Source organism: Pygoscelis adeliae, unplaced genomic scaffold (assembly GCF_000699105.1).
Source record: "Pygoscelis adeliae isolate BGI_AS28 unplaced genomic scaffold, ASM69910v1 Scaffold38, whole genome shotgun sequence".
NCBI lineage: Eukaryota > Metazoa > Chordata > Aves > Sphenisciformes > Spheniscidae > Pygoscelis > Pygoscelis adeliae.
Window position 1 is genome coordinate 10501434 of NW_008825614.1, and position 16911 is coordinate 10518344.

Sequence of the window (16911 nt, forward strand, 5' to 3'; positions counted from 1 at the left end):
CCCCAGAGAGACGCGTGGTGGTGAGCATGGTTTGGCTTTCACAGCGACAGCCATCAGGAGGCTCCAGCTGCTGGCAGGCAAAGTTTGCTGGAAATCCATTCCCTGATGTAGTGGAACAAACATGCTCTGACCCAGCTTCCAGGTTAATAGAGCAAGAAAAGCAGCGGCAGTTTCCCTTTGAGATCTAAACATATTTTCACTTAAAGGAAGCATAGGTTATCGAAAGAAACTATAAATGCTTTAATGTTTTGCAAGGCTTAGGGGATCTTTAAGGATTAACAAAGTCCTACAGAAGTGAATATGAACTCCACCCCAATTCCAGCCTTCAAACCACCTCCTCCCTCCCTGCTAGTAAATCCGCATCTGCAGCATCCTACCTTTCCAAGTAATAAGGGTTTTCCTGATAGAAGCATTTGTTGTCTTTCTCCATGTGGCTCAGGCGGCTGTAATCATTCGGGTAAACGAAGGATAAATGAACCTGGGAAGAAGGGAGGAAAATAAAGTAAAACCCTCATAAATGCCAGATATCAGTCACAAGGTGACCCAGACACAGTTGCAGGGTGACCAGTCCTTTTGAGAGGGAGCAGGGGTTGCTCATTAACTATTTGCCTCTCCAAGGCACCTGGTAGCAGGTTGTGAGAATGGAAAACAGAAGGAAGCGGGCTGGGATGCGTGCAGGGGTGTGCCTTTTTATCTCTCTCTCAGCATCTGTCTGTCCATCTCTGTAACTGTTTGTTTAACTCCTATAACAGAGAAAGAACTAGCTGGGAGAGAGGTGGGCAAGTCCTCCTGAAGAGATGCAGGGGATCACAGGAGCTCAGAAAGCGTGTGGGGAGACCTCCAGGCAAGGCTTAGGGAGCCAGGGCCACCCAGGATGCAAGTCCCCCAGGGAGTGTAGGCTTGCACTGGCATCCAGGGAGGGCAAACCATGCTGGTGACCTGTCCCCAGCAGACCTCAGAGTCTGCTCTGATATGCAGGGGATTAATCCCTGCTATGTTGCATGCCCCACAGATGTGAGCTCCCCCTCAAGACCAGTTTTAAGCTTGTCAGGGGCTTTAGTATCTTCACAGACTACAGTCCCCCCCATGGAGAATAAAATCCTCGGCCATTGTGAGGGTCTGTGTGGAGGCAAGCTCAGCTGTTTGCTTTGAGGTCCAAGGGGCTCTGTGAGACGCACACGCTTGTACCCCAGAGAGACCTGTGAGCAGTGCGTAGCAACCCTCTCCCTTCTCTTGGTGTTGCCCTCTAGCATGCACTGGGATGCTCAGACCTGAACAGCGGATGGTCAAATCTGTCCAGGAGCTTCAGATCGGTGGAGGCCTATGGTTAATGGGGTCTCCCTCCTTCCTCCTTGTGTTCCCCCAGGCAAGTACTTGCTCAAGGAATAAAACTTACAAACTGGAGTCCCTGGTAGCGCTGCAGAGGAAATCCATTCACCAGGTAGCTGGGCTTGTACGGGCAGTCTGGCAAGGCTCTGTGCAGGTGGGTCTTGCTGAGCAGAGGCACTGAGAAGAAGAAACACATAGGCAAGCGTTGCTGGAGGAGCCCTGCTGTAACTGATGCACCAGCTTAGCTACTTCTGTGCCTGGTTTCTATTTATCCATGTGAAATAGTAACAGATACGTAAAGCAAACTACCTTGCACAGCTCATCTCTTTACATTGCTCTATGGCACTTACGCTAAAATATTATGCCCAAGGATGTTGTGTGAGCTGGATGCCAAGAAAGAGGAGCTGCATTTAGTCTGTGCTTTGTCTCCTACAGTGACTGATATTGTATGCTGCCCCCTCCTGCACTGGGGAGAAAAAAAGCGTGGCCTTTGATAACCATGGCGTAGGAGGGCAATCCTTCTCGGCTGTGCTACTGCACGTGCTGTGACAGGCTGCAGCTACCTCCTCAAATGCTTTGCAAGTCTTACCTTTGTAAAGAGTGTCCCGGGGGTCAGGCTTCAACATGTCAGCTGGGTGTGCCGCGCTGCCTGCGCTGTCAGCAGGCCGGCTCGTGTGACTGGCCAATGTCTGCGGGATATGCCCAACCTCATCCATCTTTAAAAGTGTCTCGTCTAGAAACCAGAGAGAGAAAGGAAGGGGGAGGAAGGGCTAATTCATCCCTTGTCCCAAAAAATGCCCTTCCCCAGTGTCAGCCCTTTCCAAATGGCATTGCATCCATGGCACTAATGCTGCCTCTGGCATAGCAATGCCTAAATGGTGCTGATCAGAAGTTTCACTGCAAAGACACTGTGGGAAGGAAAGGCTTTGACTCAGAAAGCTGGAAATACAGAAGCTGTGGGGTAGGAACATGGCTATCACTGAAAGCAAACAAACACAGTGATGAGTAATGGAGGAAAATGACCTCCTGCCTTGGACACGCCAGCAGTAGTGTGCTGAAGAAGCCCCACGCTGGCAGGAATTACTGGACACATCTGAATTATTAGCATTAAATTTATTTTAAAAGGAGATAGAAAAGACGAAAAGGAGGAGAAACTTGAGGAGTGGAGCTTTCTCCTGTGCTGGAAAATGAGCAGGACCCTGGGGTGAGGCCTTCAGTGGCTGAGGAGGATGATGCTCCAGCAGGGGAATGGAGACCCACAGTAAGCCAGGACCCATGGGAAGCCTAAATTCAACACTGGGTATTGGTTATGTTTTTTCTTGGGTGCTCCTGCCAGAGGACATCATGTCTCCATGGATCTTACTCTGAGATGAGGGGAACTGAATAAATATCCAGGAAGGAAAGGCAACATGCTGCCAAGGGCACTGGGGTTACTCTTAGCAACTTTTGGGTACTGAACAACATGGGAACCCAGAAGGAATTGGATGACATGTGATACAGCCAAAGGCTGATATAGAAGAGGGAAACACTGTATGGGCAGAAGGTGCCAGATAAAGATGAGGCTGCAGCACTGTGCCCAACCATGAAGGGATCTTCTGGGATATGAGTCTTCCCGTCTACAGGGAATTAATAAGAAGAAAAGAGCAGAAGGAAAAAGGATGGGGACAGAAGACCTAACGGAAAGCCTAGTCCTGGCCAAATGGCAGGTTTCAGAAAATACAGCAGCAGGTTGCGATCCAAGATGCAGCAAACAGATGTCTCGGTTACATCAGGGAGTCTTCCATGGGCAAAAGTGTTGGCATGGAAAAAAGCCCAGAGATGTTGGAAGGCAACAGTGGTAGATATGGAAAGGGGGAATGCTGGCAGAGGAAAGCAATGCTGACAAAGCTAGATAAAGGTAAACAGGACTAAGGAGCTCCTTAACTGATAAAGGCATCACTTGATGTGCTAAGAAGGATATACAAAACAGGAGGGACTGGGCTGATGTGCTTGCTGCCATCCAGCAGCAACTTGAAGAGGCTTGAGGGTGATATAGAAGAAAGCAGCATCCCCCAATATCGCTAGTGTATCCCATTGTGTCCAGCACTCAGAGTGAAATCTCCTGGAAGTGCTACAGCGGCCCCTTCTCCCTGGTCATGTCCAGCTGCCAGCGCACCCCCACAGCTCCCATGTTATGGGCCTCATGTTCCCCCTAGCTCTCTGCAGGCAACCTCCATCCCGTGTTACTCTCACATCTGGAACAGTTCTCACCCTTGCAGGCTCTCTTCTCTGCCCTTCCTCACCGCCTCTAGATTTCCCTGAAATAATGTTCCAATCCTACTTCCAATTCTCCTGTATTTAATAATGAGCCACACTGTTGTCCAGAGGTCTGTCTCCTGACCTGTCTCCACTTCTTTCTTGTAATGATCTCTACGCATGGCATTTGCCTGGCTAGACTATGATTCATGGTGAAACACCGCTGATAGGTTTTGGAAGAATGGGGAGGTGCTCAGGGAAACCTGTGGTGAAGATACTTACTAGCAAAAAGGGAGAGGTATGGGGAGTCAATGACTTTGAACTTCGCTTCTGGGTCATTCAGTCTCCACTGGAACAGAGAAACACATTAAAATGAAGTGCTTATGGAGTTAACCAAGCCTGAACAAAAGGAACAGGCACAAGATGCTTTTTCAACAGATGGGCTCGCAGCTTCCTCTTTCTCCTTACTATGACCGAGTTTACCTAGCAGCAGAAGACTGGGAATGAGCTGAGATCCCCCAGGACACAGCCAAAGCAGGAAAGGACAAAGAGCTGCAACAGAGACCGGAGAGGGCAGAACTATCCCAAGCAAGCAGAGGAAAGGGTCCTGACACGTGGCCAGGGCTATCCCACACAGAAGTAGGTAAGGGCTCTGGAAGGGATTAGATACTTCTCATGCAAAGAGGAGCTGGGGCCTGGGAAAGGAGGGAAATCGTTACAAACATCATTCCCGAATTCTGCGGGGGTGCATATACAGCATGGCCATTTGCACAGACTCACTGCTACTTCCACGTGGTCTGTTCCTCTGTCATCCTGCTTGTGCAGCACCTCAAAATAGTACCTGCCTGCAGCTGACAACCTGTGAAGAACAAGTGCCTGTCACCAAGAGCATTGAGGAACATTTCTTAGCTTGTCAGCAGACAATGAGTGGAAAGCAACCGCACCCATGAAACAACCTAATTCTCAGGGTGAGCAGGGTTAGGACTGCCAAGAAAATCCAGATGCTGACAGCGAGATAGGTAGCTTCCCTTGTGCACCTGGAGCGCTCCAGACCCTTCTCAGTTAATTCTGAATAACTCCCTTTTAGTCTTGCCTGCTGGGTTTTGGCCTCTGGGAAACCCGGCCAGTTCCAAGGCAGGAAGCTCGGAATACAGTTCATATAGAGGAGTCTGGATCTGCTGGTGGCTGCTTCCTCTAGGGAAGAAAAATTCAGTGTTGCATTCATGCAATAAAGCAGCAAAGCAACTGGCACAGGTGTGGATGTGTCACTTCAGCTTTGGCGATACCCCAGAGTAATCCCTTTCTCTATATTGCTGAATTCTTCAGAACAAGTCTGGGTTCCTTTTCCTTGTCCTTATGATTTCCTGGCCATGTGCAGAGGTGGCTGGGAGCGAGGGGCTCTGCTCACTCACCTCACTGTCTTTGACTGCTGGCTGTGAAATTTCCCAAACTCCCCTGGCGCGGTCCACTCCTTCCCTGTCTGTGAAGAGACAGAAAATGCTCTAGTTAAGATGAGTTTCTTCCCTGGTTACTGCACTGGGAGTGATGAAGAGGGAAAAATTGAGCTACTCCTCCTAGTAAGTTGTCTGTGAGATCCACAACCTGTGGACAGATTTAAGTCCCTTAATCACGAACATGGGGCTCCTAACAGCACTGCCAATAAGTAACTGGTTTAAGGTGTGTCGAGTCATACCCATCTGGCATCTGTGGTGGTGTTGTCTGTAGTTGGGCAGGAAAAGAACCTTGGGTAGTCCAAGGAAGTATGTAAGACAGGAAGGTCTCCATCCCTACAGAAACATTAAGGCCTTGATGGTAGAAGCCACGCAGCATGCACTGTACCTTGCCTACACTGGCCAGCAGCTGGAGCCCAGAGGTCTTTTCATCTGGACTCAGCCAGAACTCAGCATTGTCGTCTGCAGCAATGGCAAACTGAAACTCCCCTGTTGAGAGATGGAGGGAGTAAGTAGGGCTCTGGGGTAAGGGCTTGTGCACAGAACGGATTCTGCTCCTTTAAAATGCTGTCTTCACCCTTTTTCCTGGTGTGTCCATACCTTCCCTTTTGATATTACCACCCCCACCCCTTTGAACCTCTCTGAATTCTCTAACTCTGCTGTGATTGAAAACAAAACTTTACAGATGCAACTAGTTCACTACCTCTCCTGCATTGGCTTCGCCTGACATCTAACCTGGAAAGCTAAGAAGTCCATGCAAAGTCTCCCTGCCTCCCCTTTTGTTTCCAGAGCAAATTTTAGTGCGAGAAGCTGTGTTTGGATGGAGGAACGTGCACGTGGAGCCGTGAAGGGAGACAGAAGTGTTTGAGTTTCACTGTTCTGGTCAGGGTTACGGGGATGGTGGTTGAGGGCCAGGGGACCAGGAGACGTGGGTGAGTGCTAGCAGGCTGCTCTGGGCAGAAGCATGCAGCTGGGTGATGCAGATGTCAGCTGCTGTCAGATGATATTCATGCACCCGGGGAGCAGCAGGAACATAAGTGATGTCATGTACAGTCCTGTGCATGAGAGGCAGGGAGGAAAAGCTCAGGGATTGTTCGTGCCCACATGCACGCCATGGGGCTGTGCATTCTTGATAGCATTGTTTTTTATCTAGCACTTCCCATCTGTTTTCTTCTGTGCTTTTCCTTTCCACCCTACAGGGGAGGCAGATGTGTTTCACCCATGCCAAGGCCACGGCCAGTCACGCACAGCTAGCTGGGCCGCCCACATGAGGGATCTGGCCTTCGGCTTGCCGGGGTAAGGGCACCAGTGGTTCAGCACCAGGAGGGGAGGGAGGGGCAGGTGAGAAGAGATGTGAGCAGTGGCACAGCAGCCTCAGAGCCCTCACCATCGGTGAAAGGATGCAGGTAGCCAAATATCCGGAGACCATAGTTGGTCCATTTTGGGGACACAGCCAGCTTCTTCAGTGTAGTTCGCGTCTGAAGTGGAAGAAGAAAAAAATAATAAAAATAACTAGATGTGACAGGAACAAGGGGGAACGCAAAAAGCCTGGGACAGGTGGGCAGAGGGAAGTATGAGGATTGCTCTGGGAGGAGGATGGGTCACAGCGTATGATGGAGGCAGCGGGAAAAGAGCAGGCCAGATGAGAGACAAACTGGAGCAAGTGCTGCTATGGAGGGGAGAGCTGCATGGGGGATGCTAGTGAGATGGTGGGGATGGGACGTGGCGTTCACCAGCCACTTGGAGGGAGAGCACCAAATAGAGGGCTCCTTCACCCCATGTCCGAGGCCTGGCAGGCCAGCATAGGTAAAATGAGCCTCCCCCGTGGAGCAGAACCGTTGAACCCTTGTGAAAGCTTCCCGCTCCCTCAGCAGGAGGACAAAGGAGATGATGGAGAGGGAGGTGATGGATGCTCAGGAGCAGGAGGACAGAGGAGGTGATGGAGAAGGATAGGGACAGGATGTGAAGGAAGCAGGAGCAATCCAGCTGGGAAGCAGAGCTGGGAAGCGTGGGACAGAGGGTGTCGCAGTCTTACTCACGTGGGGGAAGAGAGGGAAGTGGAGGTTTTTCCTGAGCTGCTCAGTGGAGCTGCCACACCAGTCCTCGAACACGTGCAGATTGGCCTGGCCCTGGAACTGGGGGGCAGAAGTGGGGCACCATGAATTGCTGCGTCCATCCCCTGCATCCCTCCCCTGTTCTGCCAACCTTGGCCATGGCCCCCGGCACTGGAGCACTTGTGAGAGTAAAGGAAGATGCCGCTGCTGCGACAGGCTGGTCTGCAAGAGACATGGGTCCAGACCCCTGTTTCTCATCTGCTGAGGGCTTGGGGTTGGCACAGGTGACAGTCTGAATGGCACCAGGGAACTGCAATAATGCCCAGGACATCTCAGTTAAGTGGCTGGAGTTCACTCCATTTTGCTTCATCAAGGAGGCGTTTTAACCAGAGGGCTGTGCTCTGAGGACATGGTGTGGGACATGCTGTAGGGTGGCAATAGCACTCCATGATCCAGTAAAGAGAATGTAGGATCTTATGTCCTCCAAGAAGGTGTTCTGGACTGTCTCACCATTTCAGGGCTATTTTCCTGACCCAAGGAAGAGGGGACACCCTAGGGAGGGGAGATGGCAGATCCCCTTCTCAAAGCATGTCTGAGAGATAAAGCTCACGGAGGACAGTGGGGAGAGGGAGATGGAGGCTCAGCAGGGTGGGGAGCAGCAGCATAGGCGGGTCAGTGGGCAGCATGGCCTCCGTGTGCCTGCAGAGACACAGAAACGCTGGGAGGAACGGGGGTCCCCTCCCAGACAGCGTAGGAAGGTGTGCAGTGTGGGTACGGGTGGCTATACCGCTACCTAGCCAGCCCCGCAGGGAGAGGCTGTCGGTACCCAACGGAGACCTGGAGCACAGCTTTGCTGGGAAAAGCTTGCTGGCTGCTGTGGGATTTCAGCGATACGCTCCTCAAGGGACAAACTTTCTTTTTGCCAGAGCCATTCAGAAGGGAGGAGCTGGCTGCCCCCCCAGCAAAGTCCGAGCTCTCTGCCTGCAACCAGTGGAGCTGGACGCTGAAACCCTGCTCGCAGGACCGGCATCCAATAGCGGAGAATAAATAATCTGGAGACTGTAGAAGCTACCTTAGATGGGGAAATGCTGAAGAAAGGAATAGGTTGCCTTGGGACCGGGGAGGTTTTGCCGCGGCTGTCTTGCCTATATAAGGGCTGTGCAAGCAGGGCTGGAGAAACCGCCTGAACAGCACCCAAATGTCTACAGATGGCAGCAAATTCTTAGTTTTTGCTGGCGAGTCTCTAGCAAGGCTGAAGCAGCACGGTGGAGGAGGGTCCAACCCCTCTGTGCACTCCTGGCAGAGAAACTGCTTCAGAGAGTTATTTTTCCCAGGATAGCGGGCTGGGAATTCGTTTTGTAATAAACCGTAGCCTGAAGGAAGGACGCAGAGCAGACTTGGCCTGGCACCAGCTTATGCAGTAATGCTCCTTGCGAGCTGTGGGCTTTAGTCATGCACGTGAAAACCATCTCTGTGTGCCAGGCAAAACACATTCACAACCACTGCTGTTCTTGAGTGGTCTCTCGTCAGCCCTCTCTCACTGGCGTCTGCACTGCCAGGGCTTGACTGATGTCTGCAAGCCTGTGTCGTCCCCCGCTACTATCTCCTCTTCTTCCCTTCACTGCTGACATCCCTCAGCCTGGATTCTGCCCATCGGGCAAAAGAAAAAGCAGCAAGACAAAGTGGATGTAATTAGCCAGAGTGATGCTGCACAAAATCAGAGAGGAACTACACACAGGGTTCAAGGCGATGGATGCAGCCAACAGAAACCTGGGACTCTGCAGGGACTTGTGATACAAATAAATCACTGCAAGTGTGACAAACACTAAATTGGAACGAAACTGCTGGGCGGTCTCATGCCCCTTGGCCAAATGCAGTTCACACCCAAGGGTCTTACACTACTTTCCTCAGCCAAATCAAATAATGACAATTGCTGTTTCTTGTGGAACATGAAGTGAGGTGAACAGGCTAGGCTCCCACAGCGAGTCACTATCAGAAACTGCGTCTTCTGGCAGCCAGGCTGCTGCTATCCACGAGTGATGCTGGGTTTTCTTCTTAGAGAATTGTTTGCACGCTGCAGATAGCAGGCTCAGATCTCTATCTAATGTAGCACAACACTCCCACACTGTGGAGAGGCTGGCGCTGCAGTCCCCTCCTGGCAAAGACAGACCCAGGGGGATGCTCCCGAGGCTGGGGACTGCAATGGAGCTGGGCTGGCTTTGGCATGGGGTAGCCCAAACACCAAACCAGATCTTTATGAGGGAATTCCCAAGAGAGTGGCTAGACTTGCTCAAATGTTTGCAGAGGAAACTTGGACCGGTCCCATTCTAATACAATCCTTTACTGCAGAGTTTGGCGGTATTAGGGAGAGGGCAGCCTACTAAAAAATACGGCAGACACCACTGTTACTAGGTGCTCCATCAATGCTGTAAGAGATGGTCCCTGAGATTTCTAGCCCGACAACCCTGTCTCCAAAGTCTTTACAAAGCCACCTGAGAGGAGATTCTGGCAGGAGCTGATGAGATCGCTTCGCTTTCCTGCACTCACAGCTAAGAGAAATAATTAACTGGTAAATAATAAGCATTTCTTCCATGTGGTTTCAGAGCCTTTTCTAAAGCAACAGATTTTCTCCTGAGCTACAGCAGCCTAACTTAGTCTCTGCTTCCTCTGAAAGGAAAAAGAAGAACATTATTGACAGATAAGTGCTGGCTGCCCAAAGCGCTGCTCTGGGAGTGAAAACTGAACTAGGCTTTTATTTTAGGCTCCCACGAGTCATCAGCGCAGCAGCTGTTTTGAAACCCTATCACCTCTGTCCCTTCAACTGAACTCATGGCTGCCCATTGCAGGCAGCTGAGAAATTCCTCCGTTTGCTATTTGGGTCCCCTCAGGAACATGCAGTAAAAATCTCCTGCTTGGGGCTTTTGCAGATTGCAGCAATACATAAATGGCACCATCATTCCCAATTCATGCACACAGCTCCTGAGAAACGTCGATGGACTTTCTAAAACATGGCTACTGAGTTTGACTTCCCAGCTTGTAACTGCCTAGCCCTGGTTTTCAAAGGGCTGGAAATTCAGGACCTGGTAAGCAACAAGTTAAGTTCCCCTTCTCCCCTTAAAAACATCTGCTTTGAAAATTTTGGATAGACTGATTTGGCCAGAACCAGGAATAGAAGCCAAGAGTCTGGGCCTTAAATGGGAGCTGGTATTAAGCAGTCCCTGCCTTCCCATTTACAGGGCTCCTGCTGCCCCTCAGCTTCCTCCCCATCCCAACCCCACCTCCCAGTTGCCTATCTCCACCCCGCTGAAATAATAGCATTGCACGAACCCAGCTCAGATCCAAAACGGGCAAAAGTCGTGCACCAAGGGCACCGTCAGCAGGGCGTGAGTACACCCAGGAGCACGCGCGCAAGAGCTGTTCTTCCCAAGGGGGTCTGGGCAGGCTGATACCCTCCTGAGCACAACGCCATGGACACAAAGAGACAGCGCTGCCCAAGGGAAGGGAGACCTGAACCATAACAAGTGCAGGGAGGTGAGAGCTGGGACAGGGCCTTGCTTCGGTGCTGACGCAGCAGCCCCCGCGGCTTTGGGAGTGCAGCTGGGCTCCAAGCCCCAGCGCCGACCCTTCCCGCTGAGCGTGCTGAATTAACACCCGCCTGCAGCCCTGGGTTTGTATAAAGAGACTTTGGTATTTCCGCTTCCTTCCAGTGAGGAATTTTAGATTATCAGCCCCTCCTAGGAAAACAGACCGTAAAGGAGGATTGGGCACACAGAGAGCACAGACCTCTCTTCCTCGCCGAAACCCTATCATGTCAAAACTGCCCAGGGGGGTGGCACCACACACCCAGCGGCTCCTCCTGAGCAAGGAGCCCCAGGGAAGAAAGGCGAAGCAGCAGCAGAGGCCGGTGCAAGCAGCAAAGCTGGGAGGATTGCAGCAGCGGAGACACGACCTGCCGCACTGTAACTGGAGCAGGATGGAGAAGAGAGGCCTTTCCTAATTTAATCCTGTGTGGCTTTGGCATCACGGAGGCAAATCAGCTGCGTAGCTGTGTGCAGCCCAGGGAACGCGCAGCGCCAGGGATGATAAACAGGGCACAGAGAGGGCCTGAGCCAGGGAAGAAAGGCGACATTGTGCTGCCAACTGGAAACTCCTGAGTTCATAAGACTCTTCTGTCTCCACAGAGCGGCTGCAGCCCCTCCTCCTGCCTGGCCCAGCTCCCCTGACTGGGTGACATTCAGCAGCCAGCAGCTGGTCTTCGCTGCAAGCTCTGACGTGTCGGGCACTTGCGGGAATCCATCAAGACAAGTTAGCAACAAAGCCCCCCTGTCCCGCTGAGCCCTGACACCTGACGGGTGCGAGCGGGCAAGGAAGGGACGTGGGCAGGGACAGAGCGAGCAGGAATAGCTTTGTCTTTTAGACCTCTAAGGAAAGGATGCTTCCTCTTAGGGCAGGTTGGGGGCAAGGGGATGCCCTGCCACAATGCTCTGGTTTCATGCAGCACCTCTGCACCTATACAGGCGCTGCCTGCAAGGGGCTGTGCTCCCAGACATACCTCACACCTCCTTCCAGCAAGAGGAAGTCCTGAGGCTGTGAGACACAAGGGGGGCACATTTTAAATGCCTCCCAGCGCTGCCCAGACCTTTCTCCTCTAGGAGCTGAACAGAGGCTTTTGCAGAGGTAAATGAGAAGGATCAGGCTAACCAGGCGCATTTCTGAAAATCCTCCCCCCACACCTATGGCAGTGCCAAATGGTGACACTCATGGTCCCACAGCACAGGTTTGCCCTGGTGATAGCCAGGCACCTTTCTGAATTAATGAAACAAAACGTCCCACATCTCTCCAGCCTGAGGAGACAGTGGGTGACACTGGGAGCTGGCAGACTTTGTCCTGGTGCCTGGAAGGGACAGTGGTGGTAGGAATCATGTGCACGGGCACCTCGAGGAAGTCAGGAGTGAGGCTGAGCCCTGCCTTCCCCCATACGCGGGGTATAACTTCGTTAAGGATTTCCTATGCATACACTTTCCCACCACGTTATCAAAGGCTGAAGACTTAAGCCGTTGATTTCAACCCCTGAAACTGAAAAGAGGAAAATTGAAACCTGTCCTTTTTTGGCCATGCTGGCTGCCAGCTCACCCTGCAACTCCATTAATTATTCATTTTTGTCAGGAATATACCTCTCTATTCAAACTAACCCTAGCTCCCCGACCTGTGGGAGGCAACCTGCCACCCCTCGCCCCAGGAATCAGACTGCAATTAAGTTCTTAGAGAGGCTGCCAGGAGGGCACAATGGGATCATACACCCTGGGTAATTAATTTGCGCAGAGTTACAGAAAAACTTAATCCTCAGGCCAGGAAAAATTTCAGCCGGTGGTTAAGAGGACAGCAAGCAGCTCTGTACAGAGCTGTGCCCATAGATCCCTCTCCATCTCCTGCAGCTGGTATTGGTGAACCGCTGGCCTTTGTTTGCAGTCAGGGTGGTTCTGCTGACCCTCTGGGTACAGACACAGTGCTGCAGCGAGGGCAGGAAATTTTTCTTTATAGAGACAAAGGGAAAATTGGTGAAGGAGGCAGGTGCTTCACAGGACCAGCGTTAGAGGACTGACGGGGGAGAAAGGCAGGGTGTGTGAGTGGGGCAAGGCCACCCAAACCAACTCCCCAGACTGGTAGCCGTATGCCCTGGGTCTCAAAGTCTTCTCACGGCGTATCTGCCGTGCACCACCTGACACAGAGCATGGCTGGGGCACCCACAAATTCCCAATCCAGTTGGTCTGAGGCAACAGCCCTGCTGCCTGGCAGAGCTCTCCTCCCCAACAGGGAGCAGTGCAGGACAAGGCAGGAGGCACGCAGCACCTTTCCAGGCACGGGGCCATCCCGCACAGTGCACCCCAAGTCCTGCCCCTTCCCCTTGGGCAGCACACCTTTCCGCTTGCTCCCCCTTTGGCAGCGCTGCACCGGGGCGGCAGGTTTGCAGGCTGGCGGGTGTCCTGCCCAGCGCTGACGCACGCAAGGGTGTGAAGTTGCCCCACCAGCAAAGCAGAGGGCTTTGCAGATCAGCCCTGTGCTAAACACATACCTTCACCCAAGCCACAGCACATACCCCTCCAGTTGCATTTTTAACCCAGTAAAGGCTCATTGCACACCACAGCCGGCAGGTTTCAAGACTATCACGCTTTTGAGAAACCACCAGGGAGGGGATCACAGACATCGGGCAAAGCCTCAGAGAAGCTGGGGGATGCCACGCAGAGCCTGTATTGCCCAGTGCCGTGGGAGAGGGGAGCAGTAAATGCTCCGTGTTGTCCCTGTGCATAAGCAGCAGTCCTGGCCCTGACGTCCCGCTGGCTCTTCGCCAGCAGCTGCTCATCTGGGAGGCAGCCCTGCTCACACGCTGCCTGCAAGGCCCTGCAGCCGGAGGAAGCCCCCAGGCTCCAGCTGGGACCGGCACTCGCCAGAGCCAATGCGGCAGAACAGATCAATGGTCTGGTCTGGTTCTGGGCACTGGAGGGTGACTGGTGCTGGCTGCTTCCAGGAAAGCTTTAGCTCATGCTGCAAGGACCTAAACTGCTCAGTGCAATGGCTGGAGGGAGGCACTTTCCCTCCGCTGGCCGGTGATCATCTTGTGCCCTGAGTGCAGGGACAGCAGCCTGCTCCCTCCCCAGGGGAGCTGCAGAGGCCCTTCTAATTTGTGCAGGTCTCTAATCACCTTGAGGAATTTAGTGAGCTGACTTCATGAGCTAAATGCCCCCTGGCTTGTGTCCCTATCATTATCAGCAGGCTGCATTGCTCCCTTATCTGAAGAGGAACGGTGAGATAAGGGAACAGGGGAGAAAAGAATAAACTAGGCATGAAGGAAACAAAGGGAATGTTTACCCCAATCTTCAAGGGTCACCAGAGAAGGTCTCTGTTCATCAGAAGTGTCACTGAAGTGGAGAAATCTTTACGTATGACACACAGGGGTTGGATAGCAAGCAAATGCCAGAACAAGAGCAGAGTGTGACACTTCTGCGTGCCACAGTCGTGTATTTGCTTGTTGAATGCTTGGCCCTATGCACTCCCAGCCCTGAATAAGCTTCACCTTTCGGGAAGGTAGCGGGGCTGCCTGCTCTCAGGGAATTGTGGGTGGGTGCTTGGTGCCTTGATGGCTGGTGGAGACGCCAAATTATCAGGAATCTGGACAATCCTGTCTTTCCAGATGATTACTCAGGTCTGTAAGTGTCATTAAGCCAGGAGGGGGTGATAGGAAATGGACTTCTAGTGAAGCAAATGAATTTCCAGGCAGAGGTCCCTGCCTTCCGTTCTCGCTGCACAGGTTTCTAGCTACAGCTCCCTCACACAAAACAATGGAGAAAGGCACCCACCTCTGGCATCCACGGGACAGGGTTGTCCACACCTGCATAATTCGATTTATTCCTCCCACCTCTTTGCAGCTCTTGGTTCTGAAATACAAGTAGAGGAAAGTCAAAATAACCTGATAAATGACCCAGTACTGACACCTACACAAGAGGGCTCAAACCTGGTCACAAGAACATGTGAGAAAAAAGCAGGTTCCCAAGCTCCTTTCCAAAGGACAGGCTAGCTATCATGGCCATAGTGGGGTGAAAATGCTCCCTGGCTTTTTTGACAGCAAATTTCCATGGTGAGCTACTGAGGGAAAAGGATACCAGCACTTTATAACTGTTTGCTAGCACGGAGTTAAAACTTAGGTCATTCTCCCTCCCCCCCTATCCTTGTTTCAAAAAAGTCCAAGCAATAGTTCTTCCAATATTGCCTTCAGGTAACAGTACCGAGATGTGCTTCACTAGAGAGCTACAAACTTTCTCCTGACCTTTCACTTCTGCTTCCATCTTGCTTAGTGCTACCTTCCTGTGCCACATACCCAGCCAGCTTCAGCCCACCGCTGCGGCTTAGTACATCTGAAATAACTTCATTGACTACAGTGGAGTCATTGTACGTTCACATTGCTGTGAGTCAGCTCAGATTTTGCCCTGTGGCATGCTCTCTTTCCTGTTTGAAGAGAGAGCTGTCTCTTGGGGCCAGCATCAGAAAGGAAGGTCTGCCCTTCTAAACATTCAGAAGACATCCCAAGCCTCCTCACCTGGTGTCCCAGCTTCTGTGGATAGTAAAACTGAAGGCTTGGGTCCCCACCTGGGACATTCGTGTCTGCCAGAGCCTTAGCCAGCTCCCTCCAGCTTTCGTATCCTGCGCAGAGGAAACAGAAAGAGCTGTCAGAGTACAGGCCAAAAAAAGAAGCCACGGCAGTTACCAGAACAAACTGGTCCTTTACAAGGCTGAGAGACCTCCAACACTCTGGAATGGTCCAGCAGAGACCAGGCGTTGTTTACGTTACTTGGAGCTGGCAGACTGACACAGAGAGAGAAATTGCCTTCGCCTTCCTTAAAAGCTCTTCCCTCCTTACTAATTTGTTATATTAAAGATTCATCATAGTTCTAAAATACATGTCAGAGATTTCATTAATCACCACAGGACTGGGAACCTCTTTGTAGATCCCTCAGGTAACCCCATTGGTCAAACTAAAGAACATCAATGTTTTTTTAACTAGCAATCCCAAAGAAAAAGAAAACAGACAATAACCAGATTACTAATTAGTTTAACCATCAAAAGAATATTGCTCTGAATATGCACCTATTTGCACAACAAAAGTTCTCAATCTTCTTTTCTTGAAGGAAATGATGGCAAAGAATGCACCTGATGGGACATTCAGCTGTAATGCCTAAAATATTGGCAGTGATGCAGTTAAGGACGTCGCTACTTAAGTGAAGTCAGCCTCCAGGTTCAAAGCAACTTCTTTTGACACGCCCTCCCCTCCCACTCTGCTCCATCCAGGAGCCAGGATCAATTTTGGTTTCCTTCTACAACTCCGTTGGCCTCCTGGGCTTAGGAGGGACAAAGACGAGCAGATGCAGCATAACCTCGTAGCTCTCCATAACCGCTGACTGTATCACTAATGAGACAGTGCTGGTGAGCAGAGCTCACACCTCCCAGCAGTGTTACGGCGACTCACACTATGCGGTTTTCAGATCTGCTAAACATTTTGGCATTGAGTCAGTAACTAACCAACCTGCCAGCAGCTCAGCGCTGTGCCCACACTGCACGATAGCTTAATTGTGAAGAGCGTTAAGTGCCAAAACCTCCGCGAGCACTTGCTTCTCCCAGGCTGGTGGCAGACCAGCTCAATATCCACGTACCAGGCAGCAGAGCCAGGCTCTCTGCCCTTTTTCTTTAAAAACGGAAATCATCCCCAAAGCTCTAGGAGGTGCAGAGAAGTTGGCTGCCTTGGTATATAAAGGGAACCATCCCGCCAGCTTCAAGCCTGAGCATTGAGACGAACGGTCTGAGCCCTCTGCACTGCTCCTGCAGCCAGAAGTGGCAGGGACATGCTCTGAAGGGGCAGCACAGGGGAAACCTCTACTGTTTTGGAGCCAGCATACCCATCTTCACCCTGCCCACCCAACCCAGCAGCATGGGAGACTCACTGTGGCTTAAGTAGGAGCATGCTCCATCAGTTTGCTTTGGAGGGGGCATTTACAAGCCACATGACTTACATCAGCTCCAAAACATCTCTGAGATATGTAGAGGCCAAGGCAAACCCAAAACAACCCCAGGAGCTAGAATTCACAAACGACCCTTTGACAGATCCCCCTCCCTGGCTGTGCTAAGCTCTTGGCCTGTTATTGCACCTACAAACAGGGTTGCAAAACTCTGTCTCTACTTGCTCCTGAATCTGGGCACTGCGGGGTCTGGTAGAGGTGAGCAGAAAGCAAAGATGTTGAAGCTGCCTCCTATGATGTGGTGAAAAAAGGGGACAATTAATGAAAAGTAAGTGC

At 51.6% G+C, this 16911-nt stretch overlaps 1 protein-coding gene across 1 annotated transcript in view; it reads right to left on the reverse strand.

Moving 5' to 3' along the window:
• Positions 1-16519, reverse strand: part of B4GALNT3 (beta-1,4-N-acetyl-galactosaminyl transferase 3) — a 28885-nt gene extending 12366 nt beyond the window's left edge. Inside the window, exons 1-12 of the mRNA XM_009333028.1 lie at positions 16516-16519; positions 15162-15265; positions 14425-14502; positions 7055-7150; positions 6403-6493; positions 5404-5504; positions 4977-5044; positions 4345-4423; positions 3847-3913; positions 1919-2062; positions 1397-1506; positions 378-478 (exon numbers count right to left, since the gene is read on the reverse strand). Of these exons, the coding sequence (XP_009331303.1) occupies positions 378-478; positions 1397-1506; positions 1919-2062; positions 3847-3913; positions 4345-4423; positions 4977-5044; positions 5404-5504; positions 6403-6493; positions 7055-7150; positions 14425-14502; positions 15162-15265; positions 16516-16519 (1043 nt within the window). The remainder of the gene's footprint in view (positions 1-377; positions 479-1396; positions 1507-1918; positions 2063-3846; positions 3914-4344; positions 4424-4976; positions 5045-5403; positions 5505-6402; positions 6494-7054; positions 7151-14424; positions 14503-15161; positions 15266-16515) is intronic.
• Positions 16520-16911: the final 392 nt, after the last annotated feature.